Source organism: Anastrepha obliqua, chromosome 6 (genome assembly GCF_027943255.1).
Source record: "Anastrepha obliqua isolate idAnaObli1 chromosome 6, idAnaObli1_1.0, whole genome shotgun sequence".
NCBI lineage: Eukaryota > Metazoa > Arthropoda > Insecta > Diptera > Tephritidae > Anastrepha > Anastrepha obliqua.
The window spans coordinates 34,965,275-34,987,900 of record NC_072897.1 but is presented as its reverse complement, the minus strand read 5'-3'; the positions used below and the strand labels follow the sequence as shown (position 1 = coordinate 34,987,900).

At 40.9% G+C, this 22,626-nt stretch overlaps 1 protein-coding gene across 1 annotated transcript; it reads right to left on the bottom strand.

The window, feature by feature from the left end:
• Window positions 1-18,317: 18,317 nt before the first annotated feature.
• LOC129250338 (uncharacterized) lies at window positions 18,318-19,004 on the bottom strand. Its single transcript, XM_054889970.1, has one exon. The coding sequence runs from the start codon at window positions 19,002-19,004 to the stop codon at window positions 18,318-18,320; it is 687 nt and encodes a 228-aa protein (XP_054745945.1).
• Window positions 19,005-22,626: the final 3,622 nt, after the last annotated feature.

Below are 22,626 nucleotides of genomic sequence, written 5' to 3'. Positions count from 1 at the left end.
TTGGGACCCGCCACTTAAAAATCCCCCCCAATGAAAACAGCAACAAAGCCTCGGATGAGAACTTCCCACACTGATGACGACCCCTGCAAACGAAATAAGGAATACGATTTGAGGGCATGCACCTGGAATGTCCGGTCCCTTAATGGGGAAGGTGCCTCTGCCCGGCTGGTTGATGTCCTCGTAAGAGCAAAGGCTGACATCACTGCCATCCAAGAGATGCGATGGACGGGGCAAGGCAAGAAAACCATAGGACCTTGCGACGTCTACTACAGCCGCCATGTAAAGGAGCGCAAATTCGGTGTCGGATCTGTTGTGGGAGAGAGACTTCGTCGCCAAGTACTGTCGTTCACTCCGGTGGACGAGCGTCTCGCAATAATCCGCATCAAAGCACGTTTTTTTAACATATCGCTAATTTGCGCCCACGCCCCGACGGAAGAGAAGGACGATGCGACCAAAGATTCCTTCTATGAGCGCTTGGAGCGTTCGTATGAGCACTGCCCCCGCCACGACATAAAAATCGTGCTTGGTGACTTCAACGCCAGGGTGGGCAAGGAAGGAATTTTTGGTCCCACAGTCGGAAAATTCAGCCTGCACAACGAAATATCCGGTAACGGACAGAGGCTGATCGACTTCGCCGGGGCCCGAAACATGGTAGTCTGCAGCACCAGATTCCAGCATAAAAAAATCCATCAAGCTACCTGGCTGTCCCCTGATCGAAAAACGCGAAATCAGATCGATCATGTTGTGATAGATGGAAGACACGCTTCTAGTGTATTAGATGTACGTACGATCCGAGGACCCAACATTGACTCGGATCATTACCTTGTTGCAAACCGAAAAAACAATTGGTACGACGAGGAATGTCATGCTGCCGCAGAAAGAAAGGATACCGCCTATAGAGCCACGCTGCGATCGGGCGCAACGCGAGCCATGTGGGATCGCTACAGAGAGCTGAAAAAGGAAGAGAGACGTATTATCCGACAGAAGAAACTAGAGGCCGAAATACGTGAGTGCGAGGAGCTTGAGATGCTGGCCAACAGGAACAACGCCCGAAAATTCTACCAGAAAGTTCGGCGGCTTACAGAAGGTTTTAAGACCGGGGCGTTTTCCTGTAAGAACAAAGACGGCGATCTGGTGACTGACGTACAGAGCAATCTTAAAATATGGAGGGAACACTTCTCGAACCTGTTAAACAGTGACAGCTGCGCATGTCGTAGAGAATGTGCAGATCCCGATACCCCAATCGATGACGACGGAATTGTAGTTCCGTTACCCGACCATGACGAGGTGAGAATAGCAATATCACGGCTAAAGAACAACAAAGCCGCGGGCGCCGACGGACTGCCGGCTGAGCTATTCAAACATGGCGGCGAGGAGCTGGTAAGGTGCATGCATCAGCTCCTATGCAAAATATGGTCGGATAAAAGCATGCCTGCCGATTGGAATTTAAGTGTGCTCTGCCCAATCCATAAGAAGGGCGACCCTGCAATTTGTGCCAATTACCGCGAGATTAGTCTTCTAAATATCGCCTATAAGGTTCTAGCGAGCGTATTGTGTGAAAGGCTGAAGCCCACCGTCAACCAACTGATTGGACCTTATCAGTGTGGCTTCAGACCTGGAAAGTCTACCATCGACCAAATATTCTCAATACGCCAAATCTTGGAAAAGACCCATGAAAGGAGAATGGACACACACCACCTTTTCGTCGACTTCAAAGCTGCATTCGACAGTACGGAAAGGAGTTACCTGTATGCCGCGATGTCTAAATTTGGTATCCCCACAAAACTAATACGGCTATGTAAGATGACGTTGCTCAACACCAGTAGCGCCGTCAGAATTGGGAAGGACCTCTCCGATATTGATATCATCGGCCTTAACAACCGCGCTGTTAGTTCTGCCTTCTCCAAACTGGATAAAGAGGCAAAGCGAATGGGTTTGGTGGTGAACGAGGACAAAACGAAGTACCTCCTGTCTTCAAACAAACAGTCGGCGCACTCGCGTATCGGCACCCACGTCACTGTAGACAGTTATAATTTCGAGGTTGTAAAAGACTTCGTTTATTTAGGAACCAGCATTAACACCGACAACAATGTCAGCCTTGAAATCCAACGTAGAATCTCTCTTGCCAACAAGTGCTACTTTGGACTAAGTAGGCAACTGAGCAGTAAAGTCCTCTCTCGACGAACAAAACTAACACTCTATAAGACTCTCATCATGCCCGGCCTGACGTATGGCGCAGAAGCGTGGACGATGACAACATCCGATGAAGCGACGCTTGGAGTGTTCGAGAGAAAGATTCTTCGTAAGATTTTTGGACCTTTGCACGTTGGCAACGGCGAATATCGCAGGCGATGGAACGATGAGCTGTATGAGCTTTACGACGACATAGACATAGCGCAGCGAATAAAGATCCAGCGGCTACGTTGGCTGGGTCATGTCGTCCGAATGGATACAAACGCTCCGGCTTTGAAAGTATTCGATGCGGTACCAGTTGATGGTAGTAGAGGGAGAGGAAGGCCTCCTCTGCGTTGGAAAGATCAGGTGGAGAAGAAGAAGAAAATGGAAAAACAAAAAATATTGTTTATCCAAATGTTTTGGATTAAGTTTTAAAATAGCTAGCAAATAATTAAATATATATTTTTTTTTATAAATGAGTTTGATTTAATATTTCACTTTATACGTAGCGAAGCACGTACTGGGCCGCTAGTTTTAATATAAATGATCGGATGTTTATTTCATTATAAAGAGGAAGGTATGCCGTTAATAGTGGAAAATATCATCAGGCAAATGACCACCACGACCACGCTTACAGGACAATATCCTCTTCATAAAATTTTCCATAACCGAATTGCAAAGTGGCTACCCTATGTCCTCAATAGCCTCACGAATTCCATCTTCGAGGTCTTGAATCGACCCTGGGCTGTTGGCGTAGACCTTCTCTTTCACGTGGCCCCAAAGAAAAAAGTCACAAGATCTCGGTGGCCAATTGTGATCACCTCTTCGAGAGATAGCACGGTCCGGAAACCTTTCCCGTAAAAGATCAATGGTTCCGTTGCTTGTGTGGCACGTAGCGCGTCTTGAAAATAAACGTTGTCCAGATCAATACCATCCAATTTCTGACATAAAAACTCGTTAATCGTCTCTGGATAGCGCAATCCATTCTTTCATAGCACCTGTTATTGGAAAACCCTTTATTAAGCAATTATAGGCCTCTTCTTTTCGACAAGAGTTAGCAAGTGGCGAATATATGAAGCAACTGGTACAAATGAACTTATATTGGCAACGCAGGAAGAGAGCTGCCTTAAATTACATGTGTTGGTAAAGCAGTGCACTGTACCAGTCTAATTGTGCAGTGTTGCCAACCATTTGCTTTCCGCAAATAAATAAATTTAGTGCTTTTTTATACCCGCGTAGCTGAATGGGTTGGTGCGTGACTACCATTCGCAATTCACAGAGAGAACGTCGGTTCGAATCACCAAAATTAAGAAAAACATTTTCTAATAGCGGTTGCCCCTCGGCAGGCAATGGCAAACCTCCGAGTGTATTTCTGCCATGAAAAAGCTCCTCATAAAAATATCTGCCGTTCGGAGTCGGCTTAAAACTGTAGGTCCCTCCATTTGTGGAACAACATCAAGACGCACACCACAAATAGGAGGAGGAGCTCGGCCAAACACACAAAAAGGGTGTACACGCCAATTATATATATATATATTTTATACCCGAAATGCAAACATTTTTAAGTTTGGTGTTTGTTTTTAATTTAAAGCTACCATAACAGTAAGTTAAAAAAAAACTGTATTATTAAACAAAAGGGGATTAAAAAAGGTCACTCTGAGAAGATTTTAGTGCTAATGAAACTTTGTTGATTCTTATAAAATTTGATATTTTTTAAGTGCTATACAAGAATACTAAATCATTTTCTCTTAACTCTTCTTAACAGTGAAAACGTTTTTACACATTAGATGTGTAATCATTTCTTCCGGTCCTCAATTCTTAGTGGAACATAGGGCATCAAAAGGGTGTATTCATAGTACAAATGAACAAAAATACCAGAAAATACTGAAGAAAGCTTAACGATATTTTTACAAAAAGAGTAGCTGATCTTTTTACATAACCTCAAATACAGCAAAAAAGTCGTTCTCTAAATAACACATCTATTTAAGAAAACGCACATTTTAAAGACATAATTTGTCACTCATAGTTCTTTAGGTAATTCAATAAAAATTATGTATTTTGTTTTCCTTAAACGGGCATTTTAGTGCGTTTTTATATGCAAAGCTAGGGAACACTGCAGTAAGGAGAGAGCTTTGACTGCTGAAAGGAGAAGAAGAAGAAAAATTTGGAAATTAAAAATGTAAAAAATGCGAGATAATTTTCAAATCGCATTAATTTGGGCCACCAAATCGTTGATCTACAGATTTTATAGTGTCTAATATTGTTGCACAGTCGTCGTTATTCAACAATGTGTGAATGTGAATTTTATTAGTAGGCCTCTTCTATTCGCCATTCCCCCGCTCGCTATCTCTATGCTAGATTAACTTGACGAAAAATTTGCATGCGAAACCAACAACAAAGATATCGCGTACGATTCCCCGCTAGCGAGTATGACTATAGCTCACTGCCTTACCAACACATGTAATTTAAGGCAGCCCTCTTCCCGCATTGCCGACATATGTTTGCATCAGTTGCTTCATCTGTTCGCCACTTGCTAAGTCTTGGGGAAAAGAAGATGCCCAGCGTTGATGGAGTTGCGCCATGTGGAAGTGCCTTGAATGGATGGTGCCACTGGATGGATGGTGGAGGCAGTGTACTCAGTCCGTTGCTCGGTGCTCACTCACTATGTTTTTATTGCTATAAAATTTTTTAAATATTTAACTTTAATTTAGTTAAATTTATAATCATATGTTATCAATGATTTATATAATCACAAACAATGTGACCAGATGTTAATAAAAAGGAAAGCTAAATAAGACTGAGTGAATTATTGAACTAATTTTTAAAAAATGTATGTTTTACAAAATTATAAACATCACATTTTATTTAGAACACGTTTGAAAAATGTCATGAAGAAAGAACTACAACTCCGAGACTGAATAACAAAAAAATGCTAAATCAAGTTATGAAAACGGTATTCTGCCATAGTGGTCACCAATTGTGAGAGCAAAGTAACGATAAGCAACGATAGGCAAGTAACGATAGACGCCATCTCATTATTCTTTCCATCATGGCCATACTGGCTAGCGACGAATCTTACTAGATAACTTTGTTGTTGCTTTCGCATGCAAATTTTTCGTCAAGTTAATCGAGCATAAAGATAGCGAGTGGAGAAATGGCGAATAGGAGAGGCCCAATAAATAGCAAAAACATTGCTTATAATAATTTTATGACATTTTGCAACAACCTCACTTTTGTGCAAGTTGGTGAAAAGGGATAATTGAAGTGAGAGCGATTATTTTTCAAAAAAACGATAACAGAGTAAAATGTGAGTATTTTTTGACAAAAAAAACAGTGGAACGGTGTTGGGCTAATTCATCGTATTGAATGAAATATGGATGCGGTCAAGTACGTTTAGATACTTCAAAATGCAATGCTATCTTATGCGGAAGAGAATTTGTCAGTAATTGCGAAATTTCAACAAGACAATTCGATCACTCTTCTGAATTCGACATCTTCGAGTGCCGACTTAAATCCAATGGAACATCTTTGGAACGACGTAGAAAAGAAAAATAAAAAAAGATTTGACTATTATTTTTCTTTATTCTTAAGTATATTTCTCGAAGAATATTCGAATTGTATCGACTTTTGTACATGAAGTACACAAATTTATGTTCTCCAAATTAGCCGTTGATTAAGTTTTAAGCTAAGTAATGCTATATGAAAAAATTGGTGAATCAAAAATAATACTTTGAACATAATGGAAGTTATTTCCAAATACAAAAAATCGAATCAATAAAAAAGCATAATTATGATAACAATATTTACAGCTAGTCTCATAAATATTTTCATATGAAAATACTTTACAAGGAAAAAGGCTTACGGCAGATTTCACAAGTGATGCACATATTTATTTATTTCCTTCCGGACCAGGGAGGTGGAATATTCTAAAGATACGTCTGAGTCGGCTCATACGTATATCGAATTCACATGAAATTGTTCCCGACTTTTTTTGAACCAAGTTTCGTAGTGCCTACGGACTAAACCACTCCATCGCCTCGCTGCTCTGCATTTTCCCCTCGGTACTACCGGTTATGATATTCCTTCGAGAGGGCAAGACGTGTTTATTCACAAATTTCTCTGCGTTCATTATCATCGTGTCTCAGCCTTCGCTTAATTGCTGAAGCTACGCTACAACCATAATCCCACGTTTCTTCAGATTCTAGCATATATTCTACTAGACTAGCATCTGTTATGCTCTTGCCGATATTTGAGCGCCACATGCTTCGTTCCGCAACAAATCTAGAACATTCCAACAGAAGTTTCGTATTTTTCTTTGCAGTATAAGCATTTCTGTATGTCAGGGATCATAGTGAAGGTGGTTCTTCCCTTTCCACTATCTTTCTATATAGTCTGCCAATTTTGCAGAATGATATTATCGATTCTCTGCAGGGCGTCCTTCAGTGAAGCTTTGTTACCAGATATCCCCACGTTTTCTGTATGCTGATTATTTTTGTTGCTATTACCCCGGCTGCTTATTGTAGCCTCTAATGATTCTAACATTGCATAATCTGTACACCCGTTTAGCCTGTCTCAAGTAGCTGGGACATTTCACTACGTCACATCACACTTCCACAGCGTAAAACAGAGTTGCAGACGCCTGCTAACAATGCTATCATTTGTTGTTTTGGTCCACCCACGATGGGCATCAGTCGCGATAAAGCCGCGCAGGACTTTGCAGCTTTCGAGCTTGCGAATTCCAGATGCTTTTTAAAACTGAGTCTTCTATCGATCATCACGTCTAAATGTTTTATGGTATCTGTTGATGTAATATTGTGGCCACCAACCTTTATTTCAAGGTTTTCAACTATTCATCGAGAACTTATGAGAATTCGCTCTTATGGTCTGCTAGTCTTAGCCCAGACGATTGTAGCCATTGCCTAATTTTATTGATGGTGTCTTCTAGTGTTTCCCCTTCGACTACCACAGCTAGATCATCTGCGTACCCAATAATATTTGCTTGTTCGTGCTGTTCGTAGTACTCCATCATACATGATGTTCCACAGAGCCGGGCCTAGTACAGAGCTTTGAGGAACTCCTCTAGTTACCTTATAGCTTCTGGGACTTACATCTGTATTATACCATAGGGTTCTGTTATCAAAGTATGAAGCAATTAGCTTTGACAGATAGTTCGGCACATTCATACTCCGAGGTGCCATCAGTATTTAGTCCTACTTGGCCGTGTTGAACGCGTTTTTGACGTCCAGAGTCACGACTGCGCAATATTTTTTGGTTCTTCTTAGGCATATTCTACCAGAGATAGTAGATTTTGCTGTTTCGCATACTTCTATTATTGTATCTACTGCACTACGATGCTTTCCGAAGCCATATTGGCGAGCTGACAGACCTGAGTACTGCTCTAGTCGGTTGCATATGATTGCACTTTACCAGCGATGTCCTCCATACAGAGGGACCTGTACCATGACGGATCTTTTGGAGGTTTTCCATGCTTCGGCAGTAGGACTAGTCACTGTTGTTTCAGGCCAGCTCTATTTCGCCGTGGTTCATTTCCCCCATATTTCTTATAACAATTTTATAAGCGATGGGGTTCGCATCTACCTCATTTAGGAGGCTAGCAAATCCCTCCACCTTACTTTTTGCTATGGCATTTTTCAGTGCTAGGCGTTAAGCTTAGTATTCTGCCCACAGTTGTTCCCCCTCTGGCCTAATTCTTCGACGTTGATGCATTTTCCGCAGTTTGTGGCATTTACTTCTCAAATGTGCGATGTCGTCATTCCCTATTTCCTCGGCATTTACGAGATATGGCAGCATCGCTATGAAATACAATACAAGAGCATATCTCGTCTTACTGGTTTTCCAGCCTCCTTTTTTTACTCTTTACACGTGTTTTCGCATTCGAAAGCATTGTGTATGATTCCATTCGAACAGGATCATCTTATGGTCACTATGTGTATACTTCTCAGACCCACGCCATCGTTTTGTTCTAGCTACTGTTGGACTAGCAAAGGTCATGTCTATGTTGGGTCTACCGTTGTCGGAGGTACTCTTATTGCCTCTATTTAGTAGCACTAGGTCTAGACTACCAATGGCTTCCAGCTCTGCTGCACCCCTTTGCTTTGTTACCGAACAGCCCCATTCAGAAGCTCATGCATTAAAATCGCCTGCAACTACTATCGGTGCTTTCCCTCTAATGGTTCTGGTCAATACATCTATCGTATGCTCAAAGTCACTCATGCTGCAGTTTGGGGAAATATAGCAGCTACAAGCAAAAGCCCTTTATTTTGGCGATTACGAATCCGTAATATTTCTGGGGCTAGATCTCAAAGGGGGAATTGCCGCAGTTCACTTTGGCTGCGTTGCCATTTGCATCAGATGCCCACCGGTTGCTTTCTGTTTTGGTGCGGTACGGTTCGCTCAAAAGAGCGATATCAATATTTTCCTCATTTAGCGTTTATTTGAGGAGATCTTGTGCAGCTTTCCAGTCATTAAGGCTTAATTGCAGGCACTTAATAATTTCTGATTCTATTGTTAATCGCTTTCTTATACGAGGTGTGCTCAAAAAGTATCGCGAATTTTGAATTTTCGCAGGTTACGTATATTAGAATTTCAATTTTTTTGTGGCGATATGTTGGTACTGTCTTCACTCAACGAGTTCGGCCATTTTGAATGTTCAGTTAATTGTTGACAGCTGCTTTGCTTCCACGTGTAACGGCTCGTCATCGATTTTTACCTATTCAAAAAGATGGATCAAAGAACCTGTACTAAATTTTGTGTGAAAAACGAAATTAAGGCTGCGAATGTAAAAGTTTTGCTTAAGGTTTTCCTCGATTGCAGGGGCGTTGTGCATCATGAGTTCTTGCCACAGGGTAAAATTCAAGGTCCCAAATAATCTATTGAAGATTATTCGTAGCTATCTAAGCAATCGCGTGCTCTTATACGAAACGCGAGAAGGGTGTAAGACTAAAAAATAACAGCAGGTGCGGCCCAAGGATCAATACTCGGACCTGAGCTTTGGAATATAAGCTACGATGAAATCCTTCGAATAGAGATGCCTGAGGATGTGCATTTAGTGGGCACGCAGATGACATTGCAGCTGTAATAATCGCCCGAAACACTGACGAAGCCAAAAGGAAGTTAAGTCCATGACCATGGATTAAAGCTGGCCACAGAGAAAACAGAGCTAATCCTTCTAATGAACAGACGTATCCCATTAGAAGTAGATATTCAAGTACTCGATGCCACTTTATCGACAAAAAGAGTGGGCAAATACCTAGGAGTGCAATTAGACACAAGGCTAACTTACTGGGCGCACATAAACCATGCTCCCACAAGAGCAGCCAAAGTAAGCGGCAGGTTAAGTAAGCTCATGGCAAACCTTGGAGGTTCAACGCAAAAGAAGCGAAAACTTTTAATGGACACGACGAACTAGATTCTCTTATACGTGTGCGAAATATGGGCAGATTCGCTAAAGGTGCAATGCCGGCGAAAAGTCTGCAATCTATGCAATGCACCTGCGCTCTCAGAGTGGCTTCGTCATACAGAACAGTACCTGAAGCAGCTTATCAACGGAACCATCCCTATAGATATTCTGGCACAAGAGCGCAAACGGAGATGGGAGGCAAAAATCACAGCAATCCCAGTACCACGCTTCTCCGATACTAGAGTTCAAACGCTCACACCTTGGCAGGCAAGATGGAACTCTGAACGGTATGGTAGATGGACAGCGAGACTAATACCCGATCTAAAAAAGTGGGTAGAAAGAAAGCACGGTGAGGTTAACTATCACCTTACACAGTTTTTTGTGGAGGATATTATCTGAAAACTGAAGCGTGAAATGGAAAGTTATGCTGAAGAGCATTGAGCATAGGTTTCTCAAAACAGGCGACCCTGCACCCTGAGTAAGTAACTGTCCTTCTTAGGACGCTGTCTTGGCCCTCTACCTCGAGTAATGCGGAAGCAGTCCCGGGGTGGAGGGAAAAATCCAAGAGAAGAGGAGGGATATTTTTAGTGGAATAACCACCCACGTAGTAGCGACGGTTACTATATGATGCGAAGGAATTTTTATTCCAACCTCACCGCCAAAAAAAATGCCTCGCCTAATGCAGAATCTGCAAATAAACTTCAAAATGTCAGTATTTGGATCCCAAAACAAACGTAAAATATTTACGTATGCGCTATGTCCTTTGGAATTTAATGTTCCTCAGAATCTTCCTTGAGTTTCTTGAAAACAGCTGATGAGTAGGATGCCCAGTTACGGATGTTGAACCCCGCTTCGACGTGAAAATTTTTGACTTGTACGGGGAGTTTCAACGGATCTTCTTCTGGTTTGATGCTATCGATAAAGTTGTCTAGGATTGGTACTTTGTATTGCCTCTACTGCTCGCAAAAAATATCTTTTGAGCTTTTCATCATTTATGTCTCGAACAAAGAGCGCAATACAGAACACACAGCTAATGCCGAATATAAGCGCTTGCATGACATAGATATTCGGGTTGCAATCGTTGTGACACAAGAACCACTGAGCATGCAAATCTGATTTATTCACGTCTATCTGGTGGAATATTTCTTGGATGTCTCCACATTCAAAGCGAATTTAGTATGTGCCCATTTACACAGGGAAACATTTTATTCGTGGGAGAAGGATGGATGGGGAGGAGAGAAGGGATTTTGTCTCCCATACTGACGACACGTTTTGTGCTTCTTATTCGTATTTCCAATCTTAAAGTTGGCTGCAAATTTTATCAGTTGCTTCATCCGTTTTTTTTTTGTGTGAAAAAGTACTGAAATCAACCGATTTTAAAAATGGAATACAAGTCGGACCGAAGACACATTGAAAAACTAATAGTATGTATAGGGTGGGCCATGTAAAATTTGCTTTTTGAATCAGCTATAAAAAAAAAACCAATCAATATTTTTTTAAACTTTTTTTTTTATTTTGAAGACTGAACATTGTCATTTATGAGTGAAAAATAATATCGGTCAAATGACTGCCACGACTGGCTTCACAGTGGGTCATTCGATCAACCCAATTTTTAAACACATTTTCGATTGTTTGGCATGTCACGGTAACGCTCGCCATTTACTGCAACCGCGGCTCCTCGCTCATTTTCGAAAAAAATGGCCCGATGATGCCGCCAGACCATAAACCGCTCCAAACAGTGAAGCGTTGTGGATGCATTTGCTTCTCTACAGTAACGTGTAGATTTTCTGAGCCCCAAGTCCGTCAATTTTTTTTATTGACGTAGCCACCGATCTGAAAATAAGCTTCATCAGAAAAGATGATTTTTCGGTAAAAATCCTCATCTTCGGTCAAACGTTTTTCTGCCCATTGAGCGAACAGAAAACGCATTGGATGGTCATTAGGCTTCAGTTCTTGCACCAATTGAACTTTGTAAGCCTTCATACCGAGATCTTTATGCAAAATTCTCCTCAAAGAATTGCGTGAAATGTTCAATTCTTGAGAACGATAACGAGTTGAGGTTGTTGGATGTTCACGCACATTTTCAGCTACAGCAGCAATGTTTTCGGCTGTACGCACTGTAGGAGCACGTTCACGTGTTGTTTTATCCATTAACGATCCACTTTCACGAACACGATTAACAAATTGATCCACAAACTGTCTTGTTGGCAAATCTTTTTTTTTGGAAATTTTTTTCAAATTTTTCACAGTTTTAGTAGAAGATTCATCACTTTGGAAATAGGTTTTCAATATTTCCCAATTTTGTTCAAGCGTATAGCGTCCCATTTCGTAAATGTCAAGCCTTTAAGTAAATTATGAACACATTTGACATATCATTTGTGTTACCATTCTCAAAAAAATAGGTGGTTCGAAAAGCAAACGCCCACCCTGTATATATTCAAGAAAATGCTTGCTTGTACAGGTTTAAATCAAATGAGAATATGAACCGAGCCAACAAAGCAATCGCATTTGCGGAAATCCAAAAACAAGAGAAACAGAAATGGTTGGGTTCACACAAGACAACATAAAAAATGGAAAAACCTCCGTAGTCAGTATGTGAGGGAACTACGTTTAATAAAAAACTTCAAAAAAGTGGAAGCGGGGTAAACGATTTATATGGAACAAAACTTTGATGTCTTGACCAGCTGTCAGTTCTAGAATGCCATATAGCAACCAGACAGAGCCAACAGAATATTAGTAATATTAAAATGCAATGTATTAATATACAAATTTTAAGAAAATATAAGTTGTGGTATCGTAAGAAGTATAATATATAACTGATATAAATAAATAATTTAACATACTTCACAAATTTCTTTTTCAGATGCCTTCTTCTTCGGGTAGCTCAATTTATACGAACACAGAAAATAAAAGCTTTATGAGTACAGAAAACAGCAGTTCGAGCGTAAACGATGAACCGTTGAAAAAGCGAAAAAAGGTACCTAACATTACGATTAATAAGAAAAAATTATAATTTGGTTTTTTATAAAAAAGGAACAAGTTTGGTGAAATGGTGCGAAAATTCACAGTATTATTTAAGTTAAATCTAAAAATCTAAAACCAAAGTACCTAAAAAATATGAGACTGTGTTTTCAGCCATAATTTCCATGATTTTTAAGTTAAGTAGTTATACATGAAGTACAATATATTTGATTAAATTTTTTTTATTCAAGCGAGCGACCGCTATTAGAAAAATGTTTTTCTTAATTTTTTTTTTTTTTGGTGTTTCCCCGAGATTCGAACCAACGTTCTCTCTGTGAATTCCGAATGGTAATCACGCAGCAACCCATTCGGCTACGGCGGCCGAATACAGAAAAGGTTTTCCAATATCTGGTGTTATGAATGATTGGATTGCGTTATCCAGAGACGATTAACGATTTTTTATGTCCGGAATTGGATGGTATTGATCTGGACAACATTTACTTTCAACAAGACGGCGCTACATGCCACACAAGCAACGAAAGCATTGATCTTTTACGGGAAAAGTTTCCGGACCGTATTATATCTCGAAAAGGTGATCACAATTGGCCACCGAGATCTTGTGACTTAACACCTAGTGACTTTTTTCCTTAGGGTCACGTGAATAAGAAGGTCTACGCCAACAGCCCAGGGTCGGTTATGGAAAATTTCATGAAAAAGATATTGTCCTTTAAGCGTGGTCGTGGTGGTCATTTGCCTGCTGTTATTTTCCACCATTAACGGCATACCTTCCTCTTTATAATGAAATACACAGCCGATAATTTATATTAAAAAATAGCATTTTTGTTTCAATAACAAAATAACACCTCTGATTGGAAAATCCCTATATATGTACATTTACGTTAATAAAAAAAATCATTTAACCAATCCAGTTTGCTTTCTTCATTGAAATATTTAAGAAACTGTTGACGAAGGTTTTCCGCTTCACCTTTTCTCTCATTATATAATATAATACTAGCTTTAACCCGCGGCCCCGCTCGCGTAGGAGTAGTTTTGAGGAATTTAGGAAATGTATATAAAAGAATTACAAACAATTATTTCATAGAAAATAATTTTTTATTAATAACCTTAATATTAAACAAAATTATTTTTATTAATTTTCTATCTCAAACCGATTTTGAACTTTGCATTTCGGTCATAGTTGAACAGCTTATGCGGATTATGAAGTCTAGAGTGTGCTATAAATAGTGGGAAATAAGAAAAACTAAAATTTTTTAGATTAAATTTAAGCAAATATCCGATTATTAGTGACGAATGAGAGTGGTGGCGCGGCCTGGGGGCTGTGGGAAGGGAGTTCCATCATAAAAACATGCCTATAACCTTCATTGGGTGAAAATATGAATGTATACAAATTTTTACGTCATTTGGTGTTGTCGTTTCGTGGTGACGCGCATACAACGTACAGACATTCACCTTTATAGTATAGATATTCGAACCAATTGGGCAGTTATTGTTTACAGCTTCTGCATTTCCTCTACCTTCAGTGTATGTTTTGCCATTTTCAATCAAATAATTGTGTAAAGTACAACATGTTAGTACAATTTTCTCTACAGTGGCCACTTCTAGATTTATAGGAGTTAGAAAAACGCGAAATCAAATTCCGAATGCATGTTCCACTACATGCCTTGCCCGGGAGAGTCTTCGATTGAAAACTTATTTTTCTTGATATTGCGTGTGGTGGCTTCACTAAATGCACCTAAAGAGAAAATGTATCGGCTCCGACTAAAACATACGGAAAGCATCGATTGTTTCCAATTAAAGCTGATTTAGGTATTTTTTGCATCCTGAAGAACAGTACTTAACTTGCTTTGTAGAAACACTCCAGCATCATTACTGTAACCGTTGCAAACCACCTCAACGAAAACAAATTTGCAATTAGCATCCACCAGGGCTAATCAAATTATGCTGTTAGTCCCTTTGTAAGTATACTAAAAAGCTCCGTCAGTGCGTGAGGGACGGAAAGTTATATGTTTTCCATCTAATGTGCCAATCGTATTAGGGAATTGCCCTTTAACCGCGAATTCTGTTGCTGTGGCCTCCCATTCTGATTTGCTGTTCGGAAACTGCAAAAAAAATTATCATTAGTTGCGAAATATTTAAAATTATATTCTAAAATGTATGCATACCTTTAAATATGACGAATTTAATTAGTTAAATAGAACACTGCATACCTCGGGAACTATCCTGCAAATTGAGGATTTGGCTAAACGTATCTGGTAATCCGAACTTACGTAAGGTTCGTTTCTTGGTTAGAGTGGTGATTCATCCAGAATCCTACTAGCGCTTCCGCACCATTTTGTTGCCACATCCTCGTTACCAAATTGTTTAACAGTTATTTACAGCAATACTATATCCAGTCTGTGCGGTTTGGTAACCTTATTAAGTTGTTGACGTCTAAGCCAGACAGTTGCTCGAGACTCTTGAACAGCGGTTTGCCCAGGGTTAACATTCTGTCCTTCCATAGGGCAGGGCATTCACAGAGGAAATGGAAGATTGTTTCCTTTTTCTCCGGTTGTTTACAACTATGACAGTATGTGTTGTGAGGGATGCCCATTTTAGCGGCTTGTTCTCCAATAGACCAGAAGCCAGTTATGACTGCCGTTAGTCTACAGGCGTCCCGTCGTTTCATGTTTATCAATGTCGATGATTGCTTGAGGTTGTAGGTGGGCCATAACGTTCTGCTGATTTTGCATTTCGTCTGGTCTCTCCATCTACAATCTGCGATTCGAAGGTATTTTAGGTAAATTGCATTCTTGACCTCACCTAATGGTGTGAATACTGGTACTGCAAGAGCGCTATTCATGGCAGATCCCCCTCTTGCCAGTTCATCAGCTTTTTCGTTACCTTCTATGTTCCGGTGTCCCGGGACCCAAATTAAGGTTACTTTATGGTTTTCACTCAAGTTGGTGAGGCTATTCCTACTTTGCTCCACCACTTTAGAGGTTGTTATAGCCGCGTCCAGTTCCTGGATTGCAGCTTGACTATCCGAAAGAATAGCGATATTGACCTTAAAGGATAAATCTGCGATTAGTAACCTACAGGCTTCCCCAATTGCCAGTACTTCTATGAGAATATATACCAGTTCCAACACCACAATCCATTTTATTGCCATCTGTATAGACTGTGGTATCGAAGTTGTTTAGAGAGAATCCCTTATTCCATTCATTCTTAGATGGAAAGAGTGTGGCGAAATTCCTATAGAACGCTACCATCGGGACGATGTAGTAAGCCCTCACCGAGGTTAACTGAGCTTGTCGCAATAATAGACTACCGTGACCATAAGTTTTTTCTTTCTAGCGATCCGCTTCATTTAACCTAAATGCACTCATGGTTGCCGTCTTCTTTATGTGTAGGTCTATTGGAATAACATGTGTCAGTGCATTGAGAGCCTCTCTAGGACATGATCTGATTGCACCGACGTTTATTTCACAGGCTGATCTTTGTATTCTGCCGAGTAATTTGGTATTGTACTCTCTCCCTAGAACTTTCCACCAAACTACCGAACCATACGATAAAATGGGTCGTATAACCACCTTATACAGCCATAATGTATGCTTAGGTTCAAGACCCCATCTTCTTCCAAGCAAACGTTTGCAGGCATATAAAGCAATTTCTGCTTTCCTTACCCGTTCTTCGACGTTTAACTTCCAGCTAAGTTTGGAGTCCAAAATTACCCCTAAGTACTTTGCACTGGTTGATAAAGCCAGAGTTTGTCCGTTGATATTTGGTAGGGTAAAAGTTGGTACCTTGTATCTGGTGGTAAAAAGCATAAGTTCTGTTTTACGCGGGTTTAAATTTAGACCACATCCTGTGGCCCAAGAGTTAAGCTCACCTAACGCCCTTTGGATGATCCCACTGATCGTATTGGGACGCAGTCCTGACACCATTACCACCACATCATAAGCGTACGCCACCACTTTTACCCCACCTGCATTAAGTTTTATTTAGATTTTGCTGATCACACATAGCCACAGAAGTGGAGATAATACTCCCCCCTGTCGAGTGCCCCCGTGGACCTTCTTGGTTATGTTGATATTACCCATATTAGCTTTGATGATCTTGGTTTCTAGCATGGAGATGAAACAGTTACTAATGCAACTTTCCACCTCTAGGTCTATCAACGCCCATTGGATGGCATCTGTACTAACATTGTTCTCGGATATAGTCCAACAATGCCACCATGGTATAATGTTTGCTCTCTAGAGAGCCCTCTATTATTCGGATTACCTCGTGAAGCGCTGTCTCCGTAGATTTGCCTTTAAGGTATACCAGAGCCCTCCAAAGAGCTTCTGAGGTGCATATCCAATAGTCTTTCAAAAGTTTTTACCAGGAAAGACGAAAGACTTATTGCCCTGAAGTCCTTCGCTGATTCATTGTCCCTCCTACCTACTTTTGGTATGAAGAGGACCTTGACTAGTTTCCAACTATCTGGAATATAGCCTAAGTTTAAACACGCTTTAAAAATTTCTTCTAGCCATGGTAGGATACAGTCCAAGGTTTCCTGTAACATCTTTGGAATGATCCCATCTGGCCCCGGAGATTTAAATTGTGAGAAAGATTTGATTGCCCATACAACTTTTTCCTTGTTAATAATTTCATTTGCAAGATGCTGTGGATTATATTGGCTCAGCCTAATATTTCCTCTCCCACTTTCATGAGCGCTGCATCCCGGAAAATGCGTGTTTAGCAGAAGCTCTAGCGATTCTTCTGCCGTAGTAGTCCAAGTTCCATCAGGTTTCTTAACACAAGAAGCCGTTTAGAGGTCTTTGGAAAGAACACGGCTGAGCCTAGCAGAATCCCTGGTGGATTGGATATACGAACAAAATTCCCTCCAGCTCTCTTTTTTGGCGGCCCTAATTGCCTTCTTGTACTGTCTCCGACTTTCTCTGTACAACTCCCAATTTCCCGTCGAGTAGCTGAGGTTAAACGTTGATCTAGATTTTTCCCTTAGTTTTAAGAGCTCACTGCTCCATCAAGGAGGGTGAGTTATTTTACTAACGTTTTGTGGGCCCTACTAAATGCCTTTTCCAGTGGTATAACCTAACTCTCAAGGTTTTCCGTGAGAGTGATTTGAGGAAAAGGTGAAAGTGGGACTGTTACCCCTGTTACATACCGATAAGTTAGTATTAATAATAAAATTATATAAAGACTCACCTCGATCGTTTGTCTCAGAGCTTCCCCACGACGCATGCCTCGCGTTGGCGTTGCATCCGAGTAGCAGGACTTTGTTTCTGGTTCTTTCAAGCACAAGCCTACAAGCCTCCTCGGGCGGTGCTGGCCGATCATGTGCCATAAAGATGGATGCAAGTGTGATGCTGACACGGTTTCCACTTCAACAGCCGTTACATCCTGTGGTTTTAAAAATATGTTTAAGTGTTTTTGGCTATAATACATGATCTAGGACTACCTTGAGTACGCTTATAGTACAGATTGTAGTTTCTTCCCGGGAACCCCTTCACCTCGTTGCTCCGCACCCAGGGTTCCTGGATTAAGGCTATTTGAACGTTCTCCTCCCATCGGAGAACGGTTAGGTTGTCCGTGGCAATCTGTGAATTCTGCGAGTTAATTTGTACAACCTTTGAAACCATGTTTGGTTGGTTTGCTTTCGCAGGCTCGGCGTCATTTAACTACATGCCAGTCATCAATTCGCTTGTGTCGTCGACCTCATCCTGCTCCTCCTCTGGATTCGCAGAACGGAATATCTTCAGCGTATGCCAAACCAAAGTTTATTTTCCACTTTTTGCAGTGGTTCAAGGCTCTCTTCTGTGATTTGAAGAAGGAACGACACGCTGTGCTTCTGCGGAGCTTCCGCTTTGATGATCGACCAATCGGTGATCGGCATTGAGCAGTTGTGAGCCTGGAGATAAGGAATTAGTTGATTGGCTTCAAACTCCATGTTTGGTATCCAGATGCGAGCCCTCCGCCTTCGTGGTATCTCGGTAGCTGGAATGAGCTTGAGCCTCAAGTCGTCCCAGCTGTCCTGAATTTCGCCAATCGCGTTTGTCAGGAAATGCAATGAGTACTGGTCATCACATTTGGTTACCCGGCAACCGCGAACCACTTCCACCGAGTCAAAACCTGGCGGTGGACCCTCCGGGTTCGACATGACATGATCGACGATTATGCGAGACAACCGTGCCTCAATCTCCGACCATTTGTCAAGCACAGGTTTGCCGCGGTTGGAAGTTTCGTCCACCAGTGCCATTTGAAGATGGTCTCGTGCCACCTCACTGAATTGTGTGGTAAGTTTGGGGACAACCGCACCCTGATCTGGCTCTTGTGCTTCTTTGCTGCCCTCTTGTTTTCGTCTTGCGAACGGTAACGTTTTTTGGCTTCTGTCTTTCGGGCGGTCTGGAATCCCAGGTATTCGTCCACCACCTTTTGACACCATGACTTGTCAGCCTCATATTTATATCTTTATGATGACCTTACCTTCGGTCTCGTTCTTACGAATCCTGCCAAGGAGACCTCTGGTAGAGCTTATACCTTGATGGGCCTTTATTAGCCCGCTTTTGCGCCATGGCTTTAGCGAATGTTGTCCGTTCATTTATAGTTGTTGTCGTGCTGTGGCCCACAGCTTTACCCTCAACTGTTTCCTGGCTAGAGGCCAGGAGCTCATCCTCCGAGGAAGATCCGATCTCCAGTTTGTCATGGGTGACTGATTGTTTGTCCTGTCGCTTAGTATGTGTGTCCGTTTGTCTGCCCTGTGCTGTGAATGCGTCCGTCTGTCTTTCCGTCACTTTGTCTGTCTGTTTCTCGCCACTATCCGATTTTTGTTTTTTGTTTGATTTCATTTTTTTCTAGTTCGTACGGTCACCTGTCCCACCCAGGGAGCTGCGCATGTCGCCATGCACAGTGACCAAAGAAGAATTAGGGGAAATAACCGGTCCACCATGGCAGCGCCCCATACCATGGCAAGGCCACCCTTACAACCTAAGGCGGCTAGATATCAGGAAGGATCCGTTCGAAGACAGCCTTGTTTAGTCGCCCGGCTGCCAAACCCACCCAATAGGCACCGGTCGCATCCCACCTTGGGTTGAAGGAGTTTTTTTAACGAAGTTTCCGTCTTCGACCTGTGTGGTTCGCGGGAGACCTACTCTCCTACCTTCCATATCTGGGAGGTGTTCCCCTATCCACCACCCGAGGACGCGCCCTCTAGGGATAACAGGCTCCCCCCTTACACTTCTCTGAAAATAAATAACTGCTCATAACAATACTATATCACCATCTCTTTTAACGTACCAGTGCTAAGAAATCGCAGCGTCATTACGAATTTTTCTGCTGCTGTAATCGCGTCTCTCATAGAAGTATCAGAGCGTTGTGTATCATTTGCAATTAGCTATAGCAAGTAATCAAATTGAGCATTTGATGTCCGTAGGAAATTTTTGTAGCTTTCCTCATCGTACACCAGCAACTCTTTGTTTAAAAAGGCGAACGAGCCGTGATCACATTTGTTTTTTCTCCATTCTTTATCCATTGTCGCTTGGCTCTCTTGATAGGCAACGATGAAGCTTTCTCGCCCAAATTTGCTAGTCCTAATTGGAGTATAATTAAAACATTTTATGTGCACATTTCACAAGCATGTAGATACTTACTTAAAGTTATTTATTATTTATCGCTATCGTCGGAGTCCAATTCCGCAGCCTCCCCAATGCATTGCCATATGAGAGAAATGCCAAAAGATGCTAACGAATGTTGCCGAAAAAATTTTGCCTGCGTGGCCGCAAATAAAACATCAAAAGAGAATTTCTAGTGCCCCCTTCTAGATGTCTCCGTGTGTCAATCGGAACTATATCTTGGCCACTTCCGAGGTTATTGGAATTGAGTTTTTGCATGAAAGCGCTGTCAAAATATGAATTCTTTCTAACATTCGTCAGTAATGCCACAACGGAAAAAGCATTGATTGGGTATTTTTTAAACAAAAATTGTGGATTGTCAGTTTCCACTAAGGATAGAATTGAGTGCACAATCAGTGCCATAAGCACAACCAGTATAAATTATATAAATAAGCAAAGAGTTTAAATATTAAGATTTAAATAAATGATTCAAAATGGAAAGAGAAAAGTAATTAACACGAAAAATATATTTATATGGAAATACGTAATATATTGCAATTTTGGAATATAAATTAAGCAAAAAATTCAAAAATTAAGTTTGAAATGAAATTATTCAAAATTGAAACAAAAAAGTAACGAAGTACGAAAAACATATTTAAAGGGAATACATAAAATAAATAAATGAGTAAACAGCAAACAGAATAAGTCAAACAAAATAAAAATAAAAATATGTACCTATTAACGAAGATAACCTTTAATTTTTTATAGCTTAAAAATAGCTAACAAAAATGAAATAAAAATATCACAAACTACTACTCAAATGCAATTCAATTTTCAACGCTTTTAAAGAGAAGTAAAAAATATACAGTTTGCCAAGAATGACATGACACGGAAAATAAATTCAATTTTTCGACTTCATCAGCAAAAAATAGCAGTCTTTATTTGTCTTTGACTTCTTTTATTGTACAGATTCATATTTATTTACAGGATTTAAAGGGAATTAAATTCTTTGGAAAAACAAGGTCAGGTTAGGTTGGCCTGGCTGGCTGAAAGCCATCACATAGACCTATTGGTCCTTAGTGTTACCAGATGGAACTCGAGCCTTACGTTTCCTTGTAGTAGGCTTCATGTAATAAGCCTGCGTCTTTGGGGAATCTAAGTAAGCTCTGAAGCTCTAACCCCGAGAGACATTCAATCCTCTCATATTGTAGAGCTCCTAAACATTTCATTCGGGTTCTAGCTAATGCAGGTCAAGAAAATAGAAGGTGTTCTAAAGTTTCCCTCTCTTTTGGTTCATTGCAAAATATGCAGCTATCATTGATTCTGTTTCCCATCTTGTATGTATGTGCCGCTAACAAATTGTGGCCTGTCAGTATACCTCGATAGTTCTGCTTTCCTTTCTAGACAGGGCAAGTACGAATCTGGCATTCTGTGTACACATGATTTTCGCGGTTTTGCAAGTGGCTTGATTATTCCACCTCCTGTTTATTGGTGTTTCCATGTCCGCAGGGATGTCATTGTATACCGTATTTAAAGGTTTCAGTATGTCGTTTTCTTGTTCGAATTGTACGAGTATGTAGCGCTTTTGGCAATCTCATCTACAATTTCGTTTCCTTCAATGCCCTTATGTCCGGGTACCCAATAGATGTGTAACCGTCTGTCCTCTAGTCTCTCTATAGCTTCCCTGGTCCTAAGAACGTTTTAAGATGAAATTTCTTATGAGTGTATTGCCTTTATTGCCGCTTGACTATCAACGTATTAATTTATGTTGGAGTTGCTCGATGTCCTTACTAGTGCTATTTCTGCAGCCTTTTCTACCGCAAATACTTCTGCTTGAAAAATACTGCATTGGTCATGGAGCTTATTGGACGCCAGATGTCCAGCTTATAAATAAATCTCTGCCCCTACTCTGTCCATCATTTTGGAGCCGTTAATATATATATTTAATGTAAATGGGGCTAGGCTTCATACGTCTTTTCCACACCTTTTCGTTGTTCGCAATCTCTTTACCCAATTGTAATTTGTTATTTTGGAGTCATATAGTCCGTATTGGTCCTACAACTCATACCTATTGAACTATGTCCGAATATTTTACACCTGTTGCGTTAAGTCTTGCGGCAGATCTAGCTGCTAGACCTTCTGCCGCAATGTCAATGGGTGGTAGGTTGAGTATTCTTCAATTTGAGTAGTTTTAATTGCCCCTATAGTGCAGAGTGCACCAAGACGTTGAATACGTTCCATAGGTGTTTTATGTGTCGTTTTTCTCAATGCAGTCCCCCACACTAGAGCACCATAGAGTAATATTGGCTTTACTACCGTTGAGTAGCATCAAGACATTATTGAAGGAGATAGACACCATGTAATGCATATAGTACGTTACTGGCTTTTTTCTTCCTCTCCAATATATTGTGATAATTTGCTATCCAAAATTACTCCATGGTACTTTGCGTGGTCTTT

Coding starts and splice junctions, on each gene's coding strand:
- LOC129250338 (XM_054889970.1), bottom strand. CDS start 19,004: ATGGTGTCAAAAGGTGGTGGACGAATACCTGGGATTCCAGACCGCCCG.